Source organism: Natrix helvetica (assembly GCF_964273705.1).
Source record: "Natrix helvetica genome assembly, chromosome: 5".
NCBI lineage: Eukaryota > Metazoa > Chordata > Lepidosauria > Squamata > Natricidae > Natrix > Natrix helvetica.
The window spans coordinates 52,392,419-52,414,338 of NC_138551.1; the positions used below are offsets into that span (position 1 = coordinate 52,392,419).

General features: G+C 38.8%; 1 protein-coding gene across 4 annotated transcripts in view; it reads right to left on the reverse strand.

The window, feature by feature from the left end:
- NT5C2 (5'-nucleotidase, cytosolic II) overlaps positions 1-18,579 on the reverse strand; it is a 71,224-nt gene extending 52,645 nt beyond the window's left edge. For 2 of the 4 annotated variants that reach the window (XM_081953720.1, XM_081953722.1), the window contains exon 1: positions 10,233-10,373. Coding sequence is in view for 2 of the 4 variants with exons in the window: in XM_081953717.1 (XP_081809843.1) it covers positions 10,233-10,333 (101 nt within the window). In the remaining 2 variants the exon portion in view is untranslated. Of the gene's footprint in view, positions 1-10,232; positions 10,377-18,467 lie in introns of those variants that run through there. The other 2 variants (XM_081953717.1, XM_081953716.1) reach the window with 2 other exon arrangements.
- Between the last annotated feature and the right edge of the window lie 3,341 nt (positions 18,580-21,920).

The following is a 21,920-nucleotide window of genomic DNA, read 5'->3' on the forward strand; positions in this document are numbered from 1 at the left end:
AGAACTGAGATTTCTATTTGTTTAATTTCAGTCAGTCTAAATCAGGGGTGTCCAAACTTGGGAACTTTAAGACTGGGAGTTGAAGTCCACAAGTCTTAAAGTTCCCAAGTTTGGACACCCCTGGTCTAAATAATGCCTTACATGTCAATTTTTTTCTTTCTTTCTCAGATCTATTGACATATTGCACTGCCAGTTTTGGCAATTCCCTGCTCTTTTGAAGGATGGAGGAAAGGAATCTGTGGATCTCAAAAAAAGAATTACAAAATCTGCATCACTACAGTAGAAATGGGCACAGTGGTGCTTAACAGTTAGTGAATCCTGTTGAATTTTACATTAACTCTGCATAAATATGACCTAAAATGTGATCTGTTCTACATACATCCTAAAACTAGATAGAGAGAACCCAACTAAACAAATGAGTCAAAAACATTACATAAAACTACATATTTGGAAAGCTACATGAGTCCTAGTGGATAATCACTTAAATACAGGTAGTCATCCACTTACAAACATTTGTTCAGTGACTATTCAAAGCAGTGACGTGCGGTGAGGTTTATGGCTGGTGAGGCTGGTGACGCCATCAGGAAGGCGGGGAATGGGACCATGTGTGCTGGAGGCTGAGGCTGCCTCAGTCTCCAGCTCACGTGATCTCATTCCCCGCCTTCCTGAGCGTGCTCCACCGGCTCGCGCTCCAGAGTCCTTGAAAGCGACTGGGGAACGACGAAAACCTTCCTGCCTCTGCTGGACTTTGCACAAGTCCAGCAGAGGCAGGAAGGTTCTCGTTCCCCAGTCGCTTTCATGGCTTCGTCATCTGGGAGCGCCAACAACATTTCTGCCTCCGCAGCTCGCGGGCGCAGACGGACGGAGGTAGCCAGAGTGGCGCCGAGGCAGTCCGGCGGGTGAGTGACCGAGCATCAGGCTGCCTGATCTTCCATCGCTCGCTCACTCTTTCGTCCGCCCGGACCGCCTCGGCGTCGCTCTGGCTACATCCGTCCGGCCCTGCTCGGGAGCTGCAGAGGCAGAAATGTTGTCGGCGCTCCCAGATGACGAAGCCACGAAAGCGACTGGGGAACGACGAGAACCTTCCCCCAGTCGCTTTCGTGGCTTTGTCATCCAGGAGCGCCAACAACATTTCTGCCTCCGCAGCTCCCGGGTGCGGCCGGACGGATATATATAATATTATATACTATTATTTCATTAAGAGAGGTGAGGCTCTGCCTCCCTTGCCTCCTCTGACCGCACATCCCTGATTCAAAGTTACAAAGACACTGAAAAGAGTGACTTATGACCATTTTTCACATTTACGGCTGTTGCAGCATCCCCATAATTGTATGATCAAAATTCGGATGCATGGCAAGTGGTTGATGTGACCCCCTTTTGCGAATTTCTGACAAGCGAAGTCAATGAGGAAGCCAGATTCACTTAACAGTGTTACTACCTTAACAACTGCAGTGATTCCTTTAACAATTGTGGTAATAAAAGTCATAAAATAAGACAAACTCACTTAAGAAATGTTTCGCTTAGCAACATAAATTTTGGACTCAATTGTGGTTGTAAGCCAAGGACTAACTGTATGAGCCAGCAGTGTGCTGCAGCTGTCAAAAAAGCCAATTCGGTCCTAGGCTGCTTTAATAGAGGGGTAGAATCAAGATCACACGAAATGTTAGTATCACCTTATAATGCCTTGATATATTACTGACCAAGGGGAGCACATCATTTGTTGAAAGAAAAGTTCACATATTTTTGCCACACACAAATATGTAGTTTTGGATCATTTTCCTCAATAAGTAAATAAAAAGGTAAAATGCTTTGGATTCTTTTGTTTAATTGGGTTTTCCTTATACAGTCTAAGGTCATTTTTATGCAGAAATATTGAAAATTCAACAGATTCACAAACCTTTAAGCACCCCTGTAGTAGCATCAGACACAGCTCGGTAGCTATAGATCTGTGTATATGAACAGCTGCTCTTCTATAAGCAGGAAAACTAAAGAAAACCTGATTTTATTTAAAAACATATTTTAAATAGCACATCTTTTTAAAGAACCTGTTACGGGAACAGGCTTCCAGAGATCCTGAAATAAGAATCTTTCTAAGTTCAAGAGTTTACTTTCATTTCCTTGCTTCCTGTCTGAGTCAGTAGCTTTATTCTACTGGCCCACTTATCCATAATTGCCTTCTATGCTTGATGGCTTGATTAGCAGGTATCATCCCAATTTAGAAAATACACACAAACTTTGGAGAGACGAAACAAATTAACTTAAATAGTAAAAGCAAGTGGGTCCTTTGGATTCTATGTAATTTTTGATTATACTAAAACCTACTATCAGGCATTTTATTCATGTAAAATTGTAAAAAAAAAAAAAAATCTGCTTACCCTATGGGTGGTATAATGTTTTCCTCAATCAGGGTCTTCTACCAGAGATCTGGGAGTTTGAGGGTTCTGTGCAGTATATTAGCTGTTCCTAGCATTGCATTCTTCTGGACAGAGAACTCTGATTTTGTTCCTGGGATTTGTTCGAGCCACTCTCCCAGTTATGGAAACTCAGGTCTGAGTACGCCTACCACCACTGGAACCACTTTGGCTTTTACTTCACTTCCCCTGTTCTGAGCGATTGCTGGGACTTGCTTTTAGATCTTATAGCCATTTTACACTGGTGTGATGTGTCTTCTTTTTCTCCTATATGTTCTTCCAGTGCTGTTTAATTTACTTTGGCTATATCCTCTCTGGTTGATCTTTCAGCCCCTGCTACTTTACCAGCTTCTCATACTCCTTCCTCATGTTGCTCTCACTTGGCTCCTTCCTGCATCACCACTATGCATTGGACTGTCTCTGAAGCCTCTCTGCACAGTCTCCACCTTCAGTCAGTAGATTCCCACTTCTATGGATCTGGTGCTTAGTGCCTGATCACTGCTACTATGGTCAAAGCCTTAGTGCTGTCTCTGTAGTAAAGCCCTTTGCAGCCAGTGGTACGTTTCCCCAATGTCAACCACTTCAGCTTTCATGATCAGCACTATCCTTCCTTGTGTTAACCAGTCTGCTACCAGATGATTCATCTGTGCTGCTAGGTATTCCATGTACTACTTGTAGTATTTTTAGCCAGTATGTGTGGATCATGTCTAGGCCAAGTGATGGACTAGACTAGTTACTGTGATGGTAACTGGTTCCTGTCCTTGGAAACTCTTGTAGTTTTCTCTTAGGTATTACACCCACTTTGCATTGGGGTTATATGTCTTCTCTTTCTTCCACATGTTCTTTCTGGTCAGTTTTGGCTCTTGATGGCTCTGCTGTTACTATGTTGTTGCACTGCAGTTGGGAGTACACCTTAGATGGTTTTTGTATTGTTTTCAATAGCCAAGTCTTATCCCTTAATTTTCACACCTTTGTAGTTACATCAGCTGACTAACTTATTTCCAAGTTGCCTTGATCTTAGCCTCCCACCTCATTTTCCAAGGGAGAAAACATTATTTTACTTCATTTATGCATTCAAATGTTTCACTGACTCTTTTCTCACTCTTATCCAGCATCCCATAAATCTTAATTACCGTATTTTTCGGAGTATAAGACGCACCAAGGTTTTGAAGAGGCAAATTTAAAAAAATGTAGGTAGGTAGATAGAGGGAGAGAAAGAGAGAGAAAGACAGTAGGTAGGTAGGGAGAGAGAGAAAGTAGGTAGGTAGGTAGGTAGGTAGATAAAGGGATAGAGAGAAAGAAATAGAAAGAGAGAGAGAAATACAGTAGATAGGTAGGGAGAGAGTAGGTAGGTTGGTAGGTAGAGGGAGGGAGAGACAGAAATATATATATATATAGAGAAATACAGTAGATAGGTAGGGAGAGGGAGAGAGAGAATAGGTAGGTACTTAGGTATAGGGAGGGAGAGAGAGAGAGAGAGAGAGAAATACAGTAGGTAGGTAGATAGATGTTTCCAGGTGTATTTATCCATGTGCTGGAGAAGGAAATCGCTGACAATCTGCAGCACCTAAGACTTTGTTTCTGCTGGCACAGCAACTTGATCAATGTAATTCTCATCAGTCAGTTAGCTTTCCAAAAGGAGAAAAACGGCCCATTTTTCACAAAAACGGGCCTGTTTTTTTTAAAGGCATGAATAGCCTGGGGGGCCTTGTAGAGTGCGCCTGGGGGAGGGAAAAAATGAGCAAAAAATGGCTGTTTTTCACAAAAATGGTCCTGATTTTTGTAAAAAAAATTGCATGCGTAACCTTATGGAGGCTTAGAGTACTGCTAGGGGCTGGGGGGGGCAAAAATGACCCATTTTTGCTCATTTCTGCCCTCCCCAGCCCCCAGGAGCTCTCTGAAAGCCTCCATAAGGGTATGCACAGCCATTTTGGTGAAGGGGGCAGGGCTTCGGGAGGCAAAAAATGCTGTATTCGATGTATAAGACGCACCCAGATTTTCGGCCTCTTTTTTGAGGAAAAAAGGTGCGTCTTATACTCCAAAAATATGGTAGTATAAACTGCTTAATTTGAGATTTGCCAGTCCAGCTTACTCTGGATAAGAATCAGTAAGCCAATAGTCCATCTTCACCAGCCACTAGAACTGCCTAATCTATTTTAGCTATTGCAACAGAAACCCCATTACTCGGCTTCTCTTCCCTATAAACCTCTTTGATCTTCAAATGTCAACTTGGAAGTTTTTAAGACTTCCCAATTTATGCAAACTCAGTATCTACTCCTTCTTCTTCTGTGAACACTATCTTATGATAAGTTAAACTATTTTCTATTCCCAGCAATCCTCAACAAAGCAAAACACAAAATTTGTTTAGGCAATTGTGAGAATGTGTAGCTAATCATATTGTCTTCTTTTATAGACCTTCTGAGGGAGAGCAAAGAGCAAATGGACATGAGTAAGAGTCCATGTGGATTACATCATGGTGATTAGAATGGCAAAGTTTAATTATTTCTCCGCCCTTACTGTCTCTGGATACAGTTGTTCAGCAGCCCATTTTTCTATGAGAGATTGGTTACAAGATTTTTACGCATTGCTATAAAGACAGTGGTGGGATTCAAAAAAAATTACTACTGGTCTGTGGACGTGGCTTGGCTTGGTGGACATGGCTTGGTGGACGTGGCAGGGGAAGGATACTGTAAAATCTCCATTCCCACCCCACTCCAGGAAAAGGTTACTGCAAAAATCCCATTCCTTCCTGATCAGCTGGGACTCGGAGGAGAATAGATGGGTAGGGTCAGTCAGAGGTGGTATTTACAAGTGCTCCGAAATACTCAAAATTTCTGCTACCGATTCTCCAGAACTGATCAGAACTTGCTGAATACCATCTGTGTATAAAGAGTATTTTGAACGTATAGTGGATAATCTAATATAGAGTTGACTGAAGCACGATCTAGTCTTCTGATGACTTTGGACCAATGTACCAGCCACCTCTATATTATATCTATATCTCTCCTAGCTAATAAATGTCATCCAGGTGATGATATGTAGTTTGGTCTCTGCTTTAAGAAAGAGAGGGTTGGTATGCCCCTTCCTCAAGAAACTTTGTTAGACCCAATTGTTGGATAATTTTAATCCAGACTGACAACTTTTGCTTATTGGATAAATTTCTAAGAAGGCATTAAAGGGCTCTGGAGGGTATGGATTTTGTTTGAGTCCAGTTTCAGACCATAGCACAATATCAATAGTCATACTTGTTCTTGATCCCTTGTGCAGCTGGGATGGAAGTAGCACAACTGTCCTGGCTCTACTTGATTTCACAGCAGGTTTTTGATACCAGCAAACATGGTATCCTACTAAACCATCGTCAAGAATTGAGACTGGAGAACACGATGGCCTGATGGCTCTCATTTATTTGTGGATCCGTTCAGGCAGGGGCAGGGGGAGAGAAATTGAGTTTGAGAGACTCCTTTTAAATGGGGTGGCTCAGAGCTTGACTCACTCCTCCTATTTAATTTCTATATAGGATCACTGGTTGAGATATCTGTTGGTTTGGGGTCCAGTAACATCAATATGCTGATGATACCCAGCTATCCATCTTAACTTTGAACTGACCAAGTGATGTCCTAATGCTTGGAAGCTGCATCAGTGTAGAAGGGAAACAGACATGTTCAATCCTGATATGATCGAGTGATCCCCCAAGGCTGGAGTGGTTCCATCTTTAGTCCTGAGTAGGATTGCACTTTTTTCAACACTGGTGTGCAACTTGAGCAGCAGGCAACAGATAGCAGCTCTGGCCAAGAAGGTCTTTGCACAAAAGTACTCACAAAAGTACTCACTTTTGTTGCCAGAAGTTAAAGACATTAATGGCTGTGTGTTGCATTATTTTGAGGGGACAGCACATTTACACTGTTACGCAAGCTGTATACTCACTACTTTACCTAGTAGCCAAGTGTCATTTCTTCAGTGTTGTCACATGAAAAGATATGCTTAAATATTTACAAAATGTGAGGGAGTGTACTCACTTCTGTGATATACTGTATTTTAACCTTGATCAGATAGCAGATTCCTATATTGCCGAGACCAGCAATGGCAAACCTTTTTTGGCTCGCATGCCATAAGCGGGGAGAGCGCAGGGGGGGTCGTGTGTGGGCATGCCACACCCATAATGCAATGCACGACCCTCCAGTGCGTATGCGTGCATGGCAGGTGCTCCCCCCATTTTTTGCATGCTTTTTTTGCCCTCCCCAGGCTCCAGAGGCTTTATAGCAGCCTGGGGAGGGCAAAAACAGCCTCCCCCCCCCGGAGGCCCCCCGGAGGCCCTTCGGGGGCTTCAGGAGCTTCCCTGAAGCCTCCGGAGTGCAACAAACCGGCCCTACAGGCAAACCGGAAGTTCGGGAACGGACTTCTGGTTTGCTCGTAGGGCCTGTTTAAGCTCTCCGGAGCCTTCAGGGGTCTTCCAGGGGCTTCCCTGAAGGCTCCGGAGGACGAAAAATGACCCTACAAGCAAACCAGAAGTCACACCTCACGTGCCCTGACAAATGGCTCCACGTGCCACCTGTGGCACGCGTGCCATAGGTTCGCCATCCCGGGCCTAGACCAATGGTTAACATTTTTGGCACTGAGTGCCAAAACTGGAGCGCTTGAGCTGGAGCTCCAGAACCTGGAAGAGAGCAGCTGTCCAGCGTGCATGCGTGCAACAGAACAGCAGCTGGTGACAGCGCGCGTGCCCACAGAGAGGGCTCTGCATGCCACCTCTGCCACGCATGCCATAGGTTCGCCATCATGGGCCTAGACAATGGTATTTTAACTTCTAAAGCAAGAGTATCAATGGACCTTAAACTACAACTTATATAACAAAACATATTTAGACTTTATTGGACTCCATTATCTTTGTATAGAAAAAGCATGTGCAAAACAGCATTTTGTTGGAGATGTAATAAGAACAATGCTTCTTTACAGCACTTATTTTTACAATGGTCTATATTTAGGAAGAAAGTTTTGGGAGAAGTAGTGGACTATAAAAATGTGACTGCAACAAAAACTAAAATTTTCCAAGGAAAATATTTATTTGAATTATATATCTAGTACATGTAATTTGATAACTAGAGAACATAAATGGATTCTCCATTATTTTTTATTTATTTATTTATAAAACGTATTGGTCCCCATCTTACCTCAGGGTAACTCTGGCTAGCTTACAATTAACGTGTGTGTGTGTGTGTGTGTGTGTGTGTGTGTGTGTGCGCGCGCATCTATATATAAAACATAAATATGTTTTATGTTATGGCTAAAAGATTGATAATGCAACTTTGTAAAGATAAATATATGACCCCATCTTACTCAATGAAGATGTGCTTACACTTGCCTAAAGACATAGATTTTGTATGGACAAGTATAATGAAATATAGGACTCATTTATATAAAATATAGTAAGTTAAAAAGAAAGTATGATAGTTATGTAAGTGTATTAGAAAAAATCTAAATATATGTAGTTGCATAATGTTTGCATTGGATAACTGTATTCCTAACTGTAAATGTTAATTGTTGTAACAACGTATTATACTTTATACAGGTAGTCCTTGACTTATAACCAGTAGTTTAACAAGCATTCGTAGGCCTGATGGCTATGGTAAAACATCGTGCCACCTTCTCTCCACACATGATCACATTTTGGGCCTGTTCACATTTATGATTGGTTGTCAGGTGTCCTGCAATCATGCGATCGTCTTTAGAAATCAGAGTAGAGCTTTTTAGAATGCTGGGTTCACTAGTGTCTTTCTCTTCCAGACAGGAGAAAGACACTAGGAAAAGAGGTGGGTTCCAGGGGTCAAAATACTTACTACAGGCTCTTAGCTTCAGCATTCTAATATTATCAGAATAAGTTATCAAAATTGTTTAATACATGTTGTGATGAAAGGTGAATTCCATTTACTTTTTCACACTTTTTTGTTTTTCCATTTGTGTAATCTAATTAGTTCTTTTTCCATTTGTAATCACTAATAAAATTATTTGACTAAAAAGGAAAATTAATGTTATTTAATAAACTGTATACAGGTAGTTCTTGGCTTATGACCATAATTGAGCCCAAAATTTTGTTAAGTGAGTTTTGCCCCATTTTACGACCTTTCTTGTCACAGTTGCTAAGTGAATCAGTACAATTGTTAAGTTAGTAACCCAACTGTGACGTGAAACTGGCTTCCCCATTGACTTAGCTTGTCACAAAGTCACAAAAGAGTCCGGGACACTACAACTGTCATAAATATGAGCCGGTCCCCAAACATCTGTATTTTGATCATGTAACCATGCAGAGGTTGTAACTGTGAAAAACAGTTATAATTCACTTTTTTTCAGTGCCATTGTAACTTTGAACAATCACTAAATGAACTACTGTAAGTCGAGGACTTTCTGTACATGCTGTCCAACTCCCAACAATTCTGGACAGTTTACAAATGTTATAATTAAGTTGTAAAATTAAAGATTGCACTTTAAGGCTTTTCTTATTCATTTAGTACTTATTCGATATTATATGCAGCACAAGAAATTACTGGTTTTGGATAACAGTTTGATTTTTCCCCCCTTCTATAAGCTGCCTATTATCTATATTTGTAAAACATCTATGGAATGTTTAGCAACGTGCTAGAGCAATGAGGGTTGCCTTGACATTGGTGCCATAGACCAAGCACAGCTTGAAAAAATAGTTTCCATTGCATCCACTAAGTCCGATGAATTTTTCCTTCATCCAAGGATGGTTACACTATATTTGAAATTCAGAACAAGCCAAAATAGTATAGGAATGACAAACGAATTGAACTGTTTCTTCATTATCACCTGTTGTAGTTTCAATCTGGTTGTTTTCCTTCTATTCTAACAAAGTATATTTATGGTACACCATAACTGTCTTCTTATATCTTCTCCCGGTTAAATGTTTCAATACCATACATTACAGTCTCAATTCATCTTAAACTTTTCATAATCCAGTTATCTGTCATTTGGGGAGAGAATAAATCAAGGGCATCCTTATTAAAAAAAAACTAAAGGGAAAGTTGTGCAAACTGTCACCTAGGATTCAATCTACCTTTCTTCAAACTTCTATCTGCAAAAGTCACAACAGCAGTTGCTATAATAAAGCCTTGCTTGATCAAAACTGCGGCACAGTGAGTTTGCGCAAGAGCACAAATAACATCACTAGGGCACCTAGGAGAAACAGAAAGGAGCAGAAGGGAAATGGGAAGCAATCCAGAAAAAAATCAGAACCTGTAATCAAGAGATTTGTAATAGGACTGTGTTCCCCCAGATGGGCCCTAGGATGCTTAAGACTTTAAGTGTTAACATCATCGCCTTAAACTCTGACAGTGGACAACTGGCAATCAGTGAGATATTTTAGTACATGCATCATATCTCTGTACCTTGCACCTGTCAGCAGCCTAGTTACTGCAACTTTCAGGGACAGTCTTATATAAAGTGTGTTGCAGTAGTCAAGATGAGAATTAACCAGGACTGTGGATAACTATTACCAAGTCCAAGAACTACTCACAAACTCCAAATCTGCTCTTTCTGGGGAAATGCAACCACATAAAAACAAAGGTTCATCTCAATCCCTGAATCCAGCTTCTTCTTGACTATCAGCACCTCCGACTTCTCTGGATGCAATTTCATTTGTTTTCTCTCCTTCATCTCATAATCAAGTTTTAGCAACATTCAAGGATGCAAATTGCTTTCTTGAAATTAGGCTATGTAAACGAATAGAGTTATATGTATGTGATACTTAGGATTTCAGTTTTCTTTCAGTATAGTAAAGAAATGCTTCTAATTGTAGAAATAGCTTACCGGTGATATGCTTCCCGACGGTACTTTTTCAGAGCATAGCCATCCATGTTTGCAGGAAGATCTGCTGCATTTTGTAACCGGTCACTCCATGAAGTTGTCATTTTTACTGATTGGTTTATGGTATTTTCTTCAAAAGTTAATAAACTATGGAAAAAAACAAATACAAAGATCTATTTAATATAAATACAATACAATAGCAGACTTGGAAGGGACCTTGGAGGTCTTCTAGTCCAACCACTTGCCTAGGCAGGAAACCCTATACCGTTTCAGACAGATGGCTATCCAACATCTTCTTAAAGACTTCCAGTGTTGAGGCATTCACAACTTCTGGAGGCAAGCTGTTCCACTGATTAATTGTTCAAACTATCAGGACATTTCTCCTCAGTTCTAAGTTGCTTCTCTCTTTGATTATTTTCCACCCATTGCTTCTTGTTCTACCCTCAGGTGCCTTGGAGAATAGTTTGACTCCCTCTTCTTTGTGGCAACCCCTGAGATATTGGAACAATGCTAGTCCTTCTTTTCATTAAACTAGACATACCTAGTTCCTGCAACCATTCTTCGTATGTTTTAGTCTCCAGTTCCCTAATCATCTTTGTTGCTCTTCTCTGCACTCTTTCTAGAGTCTCCAAATCTTTTCTACATCGTGGTGACCAAAACTGAATGCAGTATTCCAAGTGTGGCCTTACCAAGGCATTATAAAGTGGTATTAACAATCACACATTTCCAAAGTTTTGTCTAATGCTTTCTTTTTAAAGACAAGAGTATTTGAGATGTCCACAAATACCTGATATAAACAATTTAAATTAGCTAGTTGAGTAAAACACAAAAAAATCCAGAAATGTCAGAAAAATTTGGAATTCATACTTCAATGTGTAAGCATTATGATTTTAAATTAATCATTGTATCTAAAAATTATATTTATCTGGATATAAAACTATTTATATTGTTCCCACCTATTCATATTTCTTAATTTCATGGTGAATCATAAACCTATCATCAACTCATTTCTTCTGTAATTTTATTTACTTTAAATATATGATTGCTTCTTTTTAAATGATGTCAAAGATACAACCTAAAAATAAGGTTGTCTGAACTCTGTCATACTTTTATAAGTCAGTGGGATAAGTACATTACAGTACAGGCAGCCAGCCAGCAAAAATTCTTAATTATAAGCTACTGAAATTCATGGCACCTTTCTTAAATTACAAAAATCTATTTTAAAGTTTATGCATCTATAAATAGCTTCAGATAAATACAGAAATGTGTAAACATGCTAAATAACTTGGGAATTTATTTTTATTGCATTACTCCTGCCATTACCACTATTAAATAACTGATTATTCCTTTTGTAAAATATTTTCAGAGATTTTCTATCATCATCTGATATTATGGTACTGGACTATTATTCAGTTAATAAAATTTTGTAACCTTTACACTATCATTTAGGAATAATATGACAAACACTCATAACTTTACTGCCCAGATCACAAATATTTTCTCTGTGTCACTATATTAAACGGATACAATAATAGAAACTAGTTAAAGAAAAAGAACAAAGCTATGCGTCAACCACATTAGCTGATTGGTTCACATGACATGCTACTCCCCTATAAAAGGTTAAATGGGGTTAGATGCACCGCCAGCTGTTGTAAGGGGAAGAGAATGGTTTTTAACCACATTTGGAAATTTGCCTGAGGCTAGGAGTGTTATTTGCCAATTGTTGAATTTAAATTCCAATTCTGGAAACAACAATCCTGTAGCTCACATAACAGATGCAATACCAGGAAGGCCTCCTAACTTGGCTAAAGGGCAGTAAACTATAGAAAATCATTAAAAAATAAAAGACCTTTAGATGCATACACCATACAACAATTCTGAACATAAGAATTAAATCTTAGGTAGAAAATGTTCTATGTTCTAATAAAAATTGCTAGGTGCAGATTTTAAAACATTCAGATTTTGCCCTCTTTTCCATATATGTACACATATATACATACATACATGATTCATCATATATTAAAAGATGTTGACCAGAGGGAGCACAGTACTGATCTAAGATACTATTATAAAAAACTACTAAGTTCTTCCATGTGGAACACTTCTTTTCTATGTTCTAAAATCTTTTAGAGCTGCTGTTAAAAACTAAGTAACAAAGTAGTGTAACCAATCTCAACTTTCAGATTAACAGAGCATGCAATATTTGGTTTTTTTAGCAACAAAAAACAAAAAAGGAGGAAAGATATTAGGGGTTATTTCACCATAGGGGACAAGATCCAGAAAAACAAGTATTTTACGAATAGTTATTATTCTTTTACTAATTATGTAGTCATATATATGGCTTTCTGCATTTGTCTAAAATCTCATCAAGAAAGTTCCAAAAGCAGGAACTTAGCAGAGGCCTCTCTCCTTCTATTCTATCTGTGTATGTCCAATATTGAAATTCCCATACCTCCCAATTAGTTTCCATGGAAAGCTATAGTGATCACAAAAAGCTACACAGAAACAAACTTCAGAGCAATGGACTATTTTCAGTTCTTTATAATGGACAATGTAAATTTGGAATGGATTTTGTTAATAAAGAACCACAGTTAGAAATAAGTCATTTGCTTTCCTTTGTGGTATCTGTAAATGCGGCTTATTTATCAGAGAAACAAGGTCAAAAGAGAGAGAAGTAATAACTTTTCCCAAAAGATACCATTGTTACAAAGATGTCCAATCTATAATGATGAATGAATATTGAAAGATTGGACCAGATTATTAATTAGCATAATTTCAAATTAATCATGCACACACAATATTCTGTAAACAAAGTAACTGCTCACATGGAATATTCTTCAATGAAATACTCCAAAATTGTTAAATCAGATGAAACTTGAATATATATTAAAATACAGAATGAACAGAACATCAAATGATTGAAGTGAACTCACTTTGTAAAATTATGACCAATAAGCAGAGGGTTTCTATGACCTCTCAATAAGCTGCAATATAGCTGATGATGGTGCATGGCTGCATTCTCCATGTTATGTAATCCAGGATGGACAAAGGATTGAGACCTTACTCATTTTCTCCACCTAAGACCAAACTACATAAATTTGTCCTGCAGTCTACAAGTGAGATGTTTGCAAAAGCAAAACAGTATCAGCTGCTGGAGAGAAACAATTTAATAAACTATCTGCATTTCAGTTGTGTTGTCAAAGAAAGATGCAGACAAGGTTAGAAAATAGGGTCACGACATTGGAATATCTCTACCTGTAATCTGATAGTCAATGCTGTAGCTAAAATAGCTGACATAAGACCCAAATTTTGCTGCACATTTTTCTTAGTCAAGTGATCACTATATGCTAGCTGGCTCAGCGTTTACTGCCTGTCAGAAATTATGTAAGGTAAGCCTAATGCAAGTTTAGATGCATTTTTAAAAATAAACGACAGGGTTTATCAGAAATAAACTAGAGTTCCCATATTTATCTATAGACTTGGATGGTCAGGAGTGAGGACACTGAATCGAAGGAATTGTCTTCTAATGAAAATAGAAAGTCTGCCAACTTTCTTGGGATAGCAAAAGGTATCTTGTCGAAGTCAGGGATTATCTGACAAGATCACAACTTCTTTGATGGTCTTTTTAAGAAAAAAAATAGACTTCAATGTTCAATGCTGGTAATGGCAATATAGAGAAAACGATGTGGGTGAATGATGAATACAATTGGATAAGTAAAGTAGGCATAGTGACTTGTGACTAAGCCATGCAAGAATTGAAGTTAATCTGAAAAGAATCCAATGAAAAGCATGGATTTACATCTCAGAATGACAAGATAATCAAATATATCAGTTAGCATGTCTCATGCTTGAAATAATCTGCAGAGGAAGGCGATCCCAATCTGATTGATGATTACCAGCACCAAAGAGAAGGCTCAAATTGTTCCTTTATTGTTCTATGAATGACACCGAAAAAAGTGGAGACGATCCTAAAAAAGTTGGAAGAAAAGCTCTAGAAAAAAAGGGTGGTAAAGTGAAATTCAACTGAATTGGTAATCTCACCAATATGAAATATATAATATCAATTAATATTTTGTGATTATTGGGTGACGTGTGCGCAAACTGCAGGAAAAAAGGTTAAAAAGAGAGGCAATAAGAAAAACAAACAAGGAACAGCACTGCAATCAATCCAAAAAAATACAATAAAGAATATTATATATGAATTTATTATTGTTCAAGATCTTAGTGGAAAAGATAACAGCTGCAATTTTCTTTGCTCAGTGTTCAGAATAATGCATAGTAAGTTGTATAATGCTATAGCATAAGTTGCACTATAATTTATAGTGGTATATAATAATTTATATATTCTGCTCACAAAAGCTATACAAGGAGGATAGGATTTAGTAGCAGCAAAACAGTGACTCTCCTTCTCTTCTTGTCCTACCAGCACATTTTGTTGCCTAACACAGATATTCAAAGAACAACAGAACTTTGAACTGCTACTACTAATCTCAAAAAATCCTAGTTCTTCGGCAATGATTGGACACAGAATCCAGTATAATTCTTGCAGTTCTACAAATTAAAGTGTATTGTATTTAAACTGTCAAAACTGTTTAGATCACGGGTAGCTAACCTTTTTATACCTACCGCCCATTTTTGTATCTCTGTTAGTAGTAAAATGTTCTAACTGCCCACCAGTTCCACAGCAATGGTGATTTATAAAGTAGGGAAGTAACTTTACTTTATAAAATTTATAAGCAGAGTTACAACAAATCCTTACCACCCACTATGAAAGCTGGAACGCCCACTAGTGGGCGGTAGGGACCAGGTTGACTACCATTGGTTTAGATGGAAAACTGAGGTAAACAAATCCCTTGATTGATTTCTTGCCTAAAGTTTCACAGAAAACCAAAGGAAATCTGAAAAATAAATCGTTGTATGCTATATGTAATATGCAAGCATTGCCCCAAAATATAAATAGATCATAAATCTATATAAGTGCAAGAATATTACAATGGTAACTATACCCCCCCCCAAAGAAAACCATCCATTTCTTTTATAAAGGAAAATCGGATAAATAAAATGATATAAGCCCACTGCTTGGCTTCCTCAACTTGTTAATTAAACCTTTCCAGCTTTGCGGACCGGGGGGGTGGGGGGGTTGCTGGTGTTGTGTGAGCAGCAGCAAGCTTGTGCACATATGCAGCTGCATTTGCGTGAGTGATGTGCATGTGCAGGCACTGCTCATGCAAATGAAGCACACATGTACACTGCTCATGTAAGTAAAGTTGTGTATGGACGTGCATGCTCTCCCATTTCCATGGCCCACTTGCAAACACCTGACAACTTACTAGTGGATCATGACCCAGAGGTTTGGAACCCCTGAACTAAACTGATTTAACTCCTCCTCTTGAAACCATGTTTGGGTCTGGGTCTGTTGGTGTGTATGCATGCATGCATGCACTGCAACATATTTGAAAGAGATGCTTCCCACAAATGGAAGTGCATTTGAAACAGATCTTTGGAAAATATCAAAGCAATTGTTTTAACTCTGGAAGCAGCTTTTGCTACCTTTACATCCATGTGTGTGCATTCTGCTCATGAGAGACAACCAGGAGCAGCTTCCAAATCCATTTTTGCAAATACTGTAATATGGCCCCTTTAATGATTCAAAATGAGCCGCTTCATATTGGTGGTACACACTGTGAAGTTCCTCCTTTAAAAGTCTTATGCTATATTGAGGATCAATCTGTTCAGTTCATCCTACTCCATATAAGTTGGGGGGAAAGTGGTGGAAATTCAAAGAGTCTCTGCAATGGACAGGTTCATCAGCTGAGGATCACAATTTCCAGGAGTTCTAATCCACGAGGATTAAAGAGGCTCTCAAAGCAGACACTCACCTTCTACAAATGAGGGTGACAAATGCGGATTGAGATAACATGTTCAATACTATTCGTCCTGAAGCTTCTGTACTTTTGCCCTATTATCAGCCAGTATACCTGTAATCTATTTGTTTGCTTTCAACTAAATCCTCTACATTGTTTGCTTTCAACTAAATCCTCTACATTTTATAATCTTCTAAATCAATTTTTTGATAAACATAAGACAATTCCCCAATTTTGTGAGGTAAGCAAAAATTATCTTCAAAAAAATACAGTTACTCCCTTTTTATGACCCTATAATCCTTTAGTAAATATAGTATATTGCCAATGTCAATAGCAAGCATTTTTAAAATGTTATTGATGAATATTTAGGATTATACACAGCAATTAGAAATCCTTACATCTATAGATACAAAACAAAAGACCAGCAGGTCAGATGTCCTTATTAAAAGAGCAAAGTTCAAACAGTTGAACATTTAAGGAGTTTAATTATTTGCAGTTTCAAGGACTGCAGTTAATTAATACCACAAAATACAGACGATTTATACTAAACATTTTAGCTAATATATGATTACTGCAAGTTGCAACAGAACATCAATGACAGATGTTCTTAAAAGCCTAAAGGAAAATAAAACACATGTTCAGATGCCTCTTACTCAACCTGACAGTTATCTCTCTGATGTAATTTATCAACCATGACCTGGTTCAAAAACCTTCCCCAAGGCCACCTACTTTTAAATAAAGAACGTCAACTCAGTTCCTGCAAAATGTTTTTCTGAAAGAGCCAACTTTTGCTACCAACTACTTACTCTACATACAACCTTTGTCCCTCTCTTTCAGCAGATTTTTGTGGTTGCACAATGAAATTATATGAAGAACAAAATGTCAACTGTTTTTCCAAACTACTGCTCAATCTCAACCACAAGGCCAAAAAATACTTACATTTTTAACAGGACCTATCTAATACAAAATCTAATGCCCGAGTCTGAAATAAAACTGACTGTAGTACTGGCATTCTTCTAACTTACACTTTATCTTACAATTAGCTGATTTGAACACACATTTTTACCCAAATGTTTTGCAAAGTTTTGGCAATCAAATCACTCCCCATCATTACTGTATAAAACATAACCCTTTTCCCAACTAAATCATCATTTTGGATATAAGGAATTAGACTGGTGTAATCTGTTTTTAGTCCCTCAAAAGGCTGTGATTTGCATAGGAACATTCTTTGGCCAATGTAAAGTGCCAGTCAATTTGATGCATAAAATGTATTGCCTGAGTTGCAATCTCTACTTGCTTAAGGCCAGGACTTTTTTTTAAAACTGTACTTTTCAGATGTCAGGTCTTTATTCTGTTCCTCCTCATCTCAATTATAACTTCATTCCAAATTTGCAGTTTTCTCCCTGCATTTCTTTACTGCAGCTATGTACCATTTGTATCCATCTCAATTTTTCATAGACACTAAAGTTACTTCATTTTCAAGTTTTATTGTACGTGGGTGCCCTTGTTCTCTCCAATATCTCTAATGAACGTTGTTTCTTCTATCAATCCTTGAGATTCACCCGTTTTCTAATCTTGAAGGTTATTTTGATCCACATTTGAGAGGAGAAGGGGTTAAAAAATTAGTGCCGAAAGGATCCCCCCATGCCCTGCTGCTAACAACACATCGGGTGACAGAAGGTGGGCGTGCAGGCATGCAGCACCGAGCAAAATGATACCACATCTCCATCACGGAATGAGACTCCAAATGGCAGGCGCAAAACGAGGGGATTGGAAAGAAAGTTTGGGAGGTTTCTCCTTACTTTTCACTCCCAAAGAGAAATATAGGAAGTCAAGCTTCAAGAAGATATCCCGTCACTTTTTAGGTGACATTTTGGTAGATACTTCCACCCTATATGTTTATCCTTATGTATGGGGTCGGTGAAGGGAGAGAATGTTATAACCGTGCTTGGGGGTTCAACTTGCGAGATTGGGGCAACCTGCCTGCCTCCTTTCTCCACCCGGTGGGGCGATTCTCCCCTTTAGCCTGGATGGGGTTTCTTCCACTAATTCTCCCGCGCTGCGTTTAAATGCATCGATGGGTGAGGAGCGCGCGCATCCGGAGGACCCTGCTACCCGCCGAGGGGAAAGGGAAGGGCAGCCCCGTCCCTTTCCCTGAAGGGGCGGGGGGGTTCAGGGAAAGGAAAAGAAACAGGACGGCGCTTCTCTCTTCCTTTACCCCGACTGAGACAGGAGTCGGCGGGAGGGTCATCTGACTTCCCGCGTCTTGCCTGGCAGCTCCGCTTTAAAGGCACCGCTCTCCTTCCTCTTCCCCCTCCCCGTGAGGGCGCGCGCGAGTCGCTGCCGGCTCTTCGGCCCCCGCTGCCCCGCTCACCTCTCCGCGGTCACCCGTTGCCACTCGCTCTCGCCCTCGCCCAAAAGAAACCGCAGGACTGCTGTAGCGCCGGACCTCGAAAGCCGCGCATGCGCAAGACTAGCCCTTCCCTCCATCGCTTTATTCCTCCCCCCCACCCCCCTCCACCCCGGCCCCTCAATTAAGGGACCAGAGACAACGTGCAATGCTACTGCAGAGCCGCAAAGCTTAACCCGCGGGGCTAAAGATCAGCGCGCGTGGGAACTGGACGCTGTTTCCTTGTTGGATTGACTAATTCATATTTTGCAAATTGGGAACTATAGCAATGAAGCTGAGGTTAGCCCCCCTCCCCCCCCCAAATAAAATGCTGGCTATAGTCCCGTGTGTGTGTTTCGCTTAATTATTCTTGTCACTTTTTATTTGCAGTGATAAAGATCTAAAAGGCCAAGTTAGAACATCATGGAGAAAATCTTACCGATGTAGCGACTAGGAATCGAAAAGCCCTTGCTGTCACAGAATCAATCAACCCAATGACTTTATGAAGAAATGCCACTGTTTTTTTTTTTTTTTTTGCTGGAGATCAAGATAACATTAGTTCAAGATAACATTAGCAAACCAAGTCTATTTTTTGGCTTCGCGTATGTGGGATCCAATTTATATCAGGGACGAAATGCCATCATATCAACCGTTGCTCGCTTAGTTTACTTGGCAAAATAGCAGACGGGAGGAGCAAACATTTGCGGAGCGTCCCTAAAAGAACCAAACGCTACCAGTCATGCGCAAAGGGGAGGAGACTTGGCCTGCAAATAAAAACGCGAACAGAGAGAGCTGTTTGATAACTTCGCCAACTGGAATGTCACTTTGCGGCGTTTCATTTCCCAGGCGATTTATGCCAGCACCCAGTTCAAAAGTAATATAAAGCAATTTGGGTCTGAATAATCGCGCCTCTAAATATCGTTGCAAAAGCTTAAGGCTTTTCACTTTTGTTTTTTTCAAAGCTATTTTTGAAAAGTTAGATAAAAGTGAAACTTATTTCCAAAAATTGTATTATTTTCTCATGTATTTTTCACGCATTTCGTTTCATGTAGTCAATGTAAGGTCATGGGTCAAAATCCTGGGGGGGGGGGGGAGACAAAAGGGAAAAAGATCTGTGGATTTTTTTTGTTATTATTTAAAAGGTGACTAAAAGAAAAGGAAAAAGCAAGAAACAATTGGTATGTTTTTTATCCAGGAGAAGAATAGTTCTGCTGCTGCATCAAGATTAGGCTTCTGATCTTAAAAGCAGAATTTGGCCAATGCCAGAAGTGTAACATTGTACTCAACAGTAGAGTGTGTGTGTGTGTGTTTGTGCGCGCGCGCCATGTATATATACCAGCAGATTTATATATATAGGTGAAGTCCATTAAACAAGGTGAAATATTGCAGGATCCAATCCAGGTCGGTAACTGGGACCAGAGGTTTAGTCTCCCGAGTTTTCAGGCGCATGCTGGAGCCCATCTTCAGGGAATTTCTCTAGCAAAATGTGGTTTTGAGCTATTTTATGTGTAGTATTTATGTGGTGCCTGGTTGTGTGTAGCTTTTTAATTGTTGCTTGAGATGTTGATGACCAGCTATTAAGTCATTGGCTGGGGTTTCCTTGTGCTGCCAAGCCTTCTGCTCCTAAGTAGTTGATAAGCCATTGGTAAATAATTTCTTGGGCTCCAATCATTTCCCTGGCTATTTGTGTCGCTGCTTGGCCAACAATCTTAGTAGCTTCAAAATTGAATATATGAGGCTACCAATGAGTTTGGATCTCCTCACCTGACCGCTCGCTTGGGTTCTTGTGATCTGGTGGTTAACTTCCTCCCAATCTGTCCTACATAGTCGCAGGGACAATCCTTGCAGGGGATTTCCGTGACCAACCCAGATGGGATCCTGCAACTTTATCCTGGGACACATATATTTGTCTTCATTCATGAGGTGAAATATACTAGTTCCTAATATCTCTGTAGAAGAGGCTCTACAATAAAACATGACTTTAAAAACTAGCAATTTTATTAAAAATTACAACAAAAATGAATGCAAATGTAAAAATTATAAAAATAAAAATGCAGAAAAGAAAATAGATAATAGATAAAAATAGGAATATAATAAAAGAAATATATAAAAAAATGACATCATCACTCCTCATCATTTCAGTCTTCATGAGCAAACTCCATGAAGAATTACCAGTGATAACATAATTTCAGTTTTGATCAAATAAACTAACTTTATAATAATTCTTTTTTACTTTTAACAATCTGGATCTTTAATCCTTTAAAAATGTCTTAAAACTAGTCTTCTTTTCACTTACAAAATTCAGGGAAAAGAAGAATCAGAATTCTACCAGATATGGGATAAATGGTATAGGTGGATGGAGGAAAGAAACAAGAATCAATGAAGGAATGTAACAAAACTCAAAAATAATAGTTATGAGTAAAATAAGAAAGTTAAGAATGGTGAAACTCAAATGAAATACAATTGAATGGGAAATAATATAAAGTGAGCGCTATCGATTGATAACTGCTATTAGAAAGAACAGGAAGCTCCTGTTTGTATTATATTGTGTAAATGTGTTGTATGCCTAAGTTTTTTGTGTGTGTATTTTATATGTTTGTTAATAAAATAAAATAAAATATAAATAAAATAAAAATGTCTTAAAACTAGTCTTTTCACTTACAAAATTCTTCAAAGACTTTTTCCATCTGTGTCAGTTTTTCTTGTTCCTTTTCCATAACATATTTAACAGTCTCATCTATCATGGCAGGCATTCTTAAAATTAACTTCTAGGTCTATTGTTCAAAAGTATCTCAATGTGCCCAATGTTAAAATATTTTGTATTAATGTCAAACTTAAGTGTTCTTTATTAATTAAAATATTTAGTTCCTTTTGGTTCCCTCTAGTGTCCAAACTTCAAAGTCCAAAACACAAAGTGTGTTTTTAAAAAGGATTCAAAACAAAATATTTTCTCGTGGAAATAATTCTTATTAATTCCAAAATCTTTTTTTTTTAAATCAATATTTTACAAAATCAAAGTTTTAGTCACCCTCTGCTGTTTCACTCCAGAAAAATAACTCCTTAAACTTGTATTTAAAACTTCTTTCACTAAGATTTGAACTTTGAAGGTAATTCATCTGGTGCTGTAAAACCTATTGAGCCAAAGGTTCGTAATAGTTGAAAAGCAGTTAACAAGTTCCAAAAGTGATTAGAAAATAAAGTATGTGAAGTAAAGTATGTAATGTGGAAGGAAGTATGGTTGAGTGTGCCATAGTTTGAGCAAAAAGATAGCTCTAAACAAGCCAGTGACAACTGTCTCGCAACCTCCTCATGAGAAACAACTGTATGAGCAATTGTGGGCAATCTCATGTCTCTTCTTAATCAGAGAGGAATTATGAACTGGTCTTGCTGGGTCTTCATTCTATTATGAAGGAAACCCAAACTTCAGTTTTAAAACTG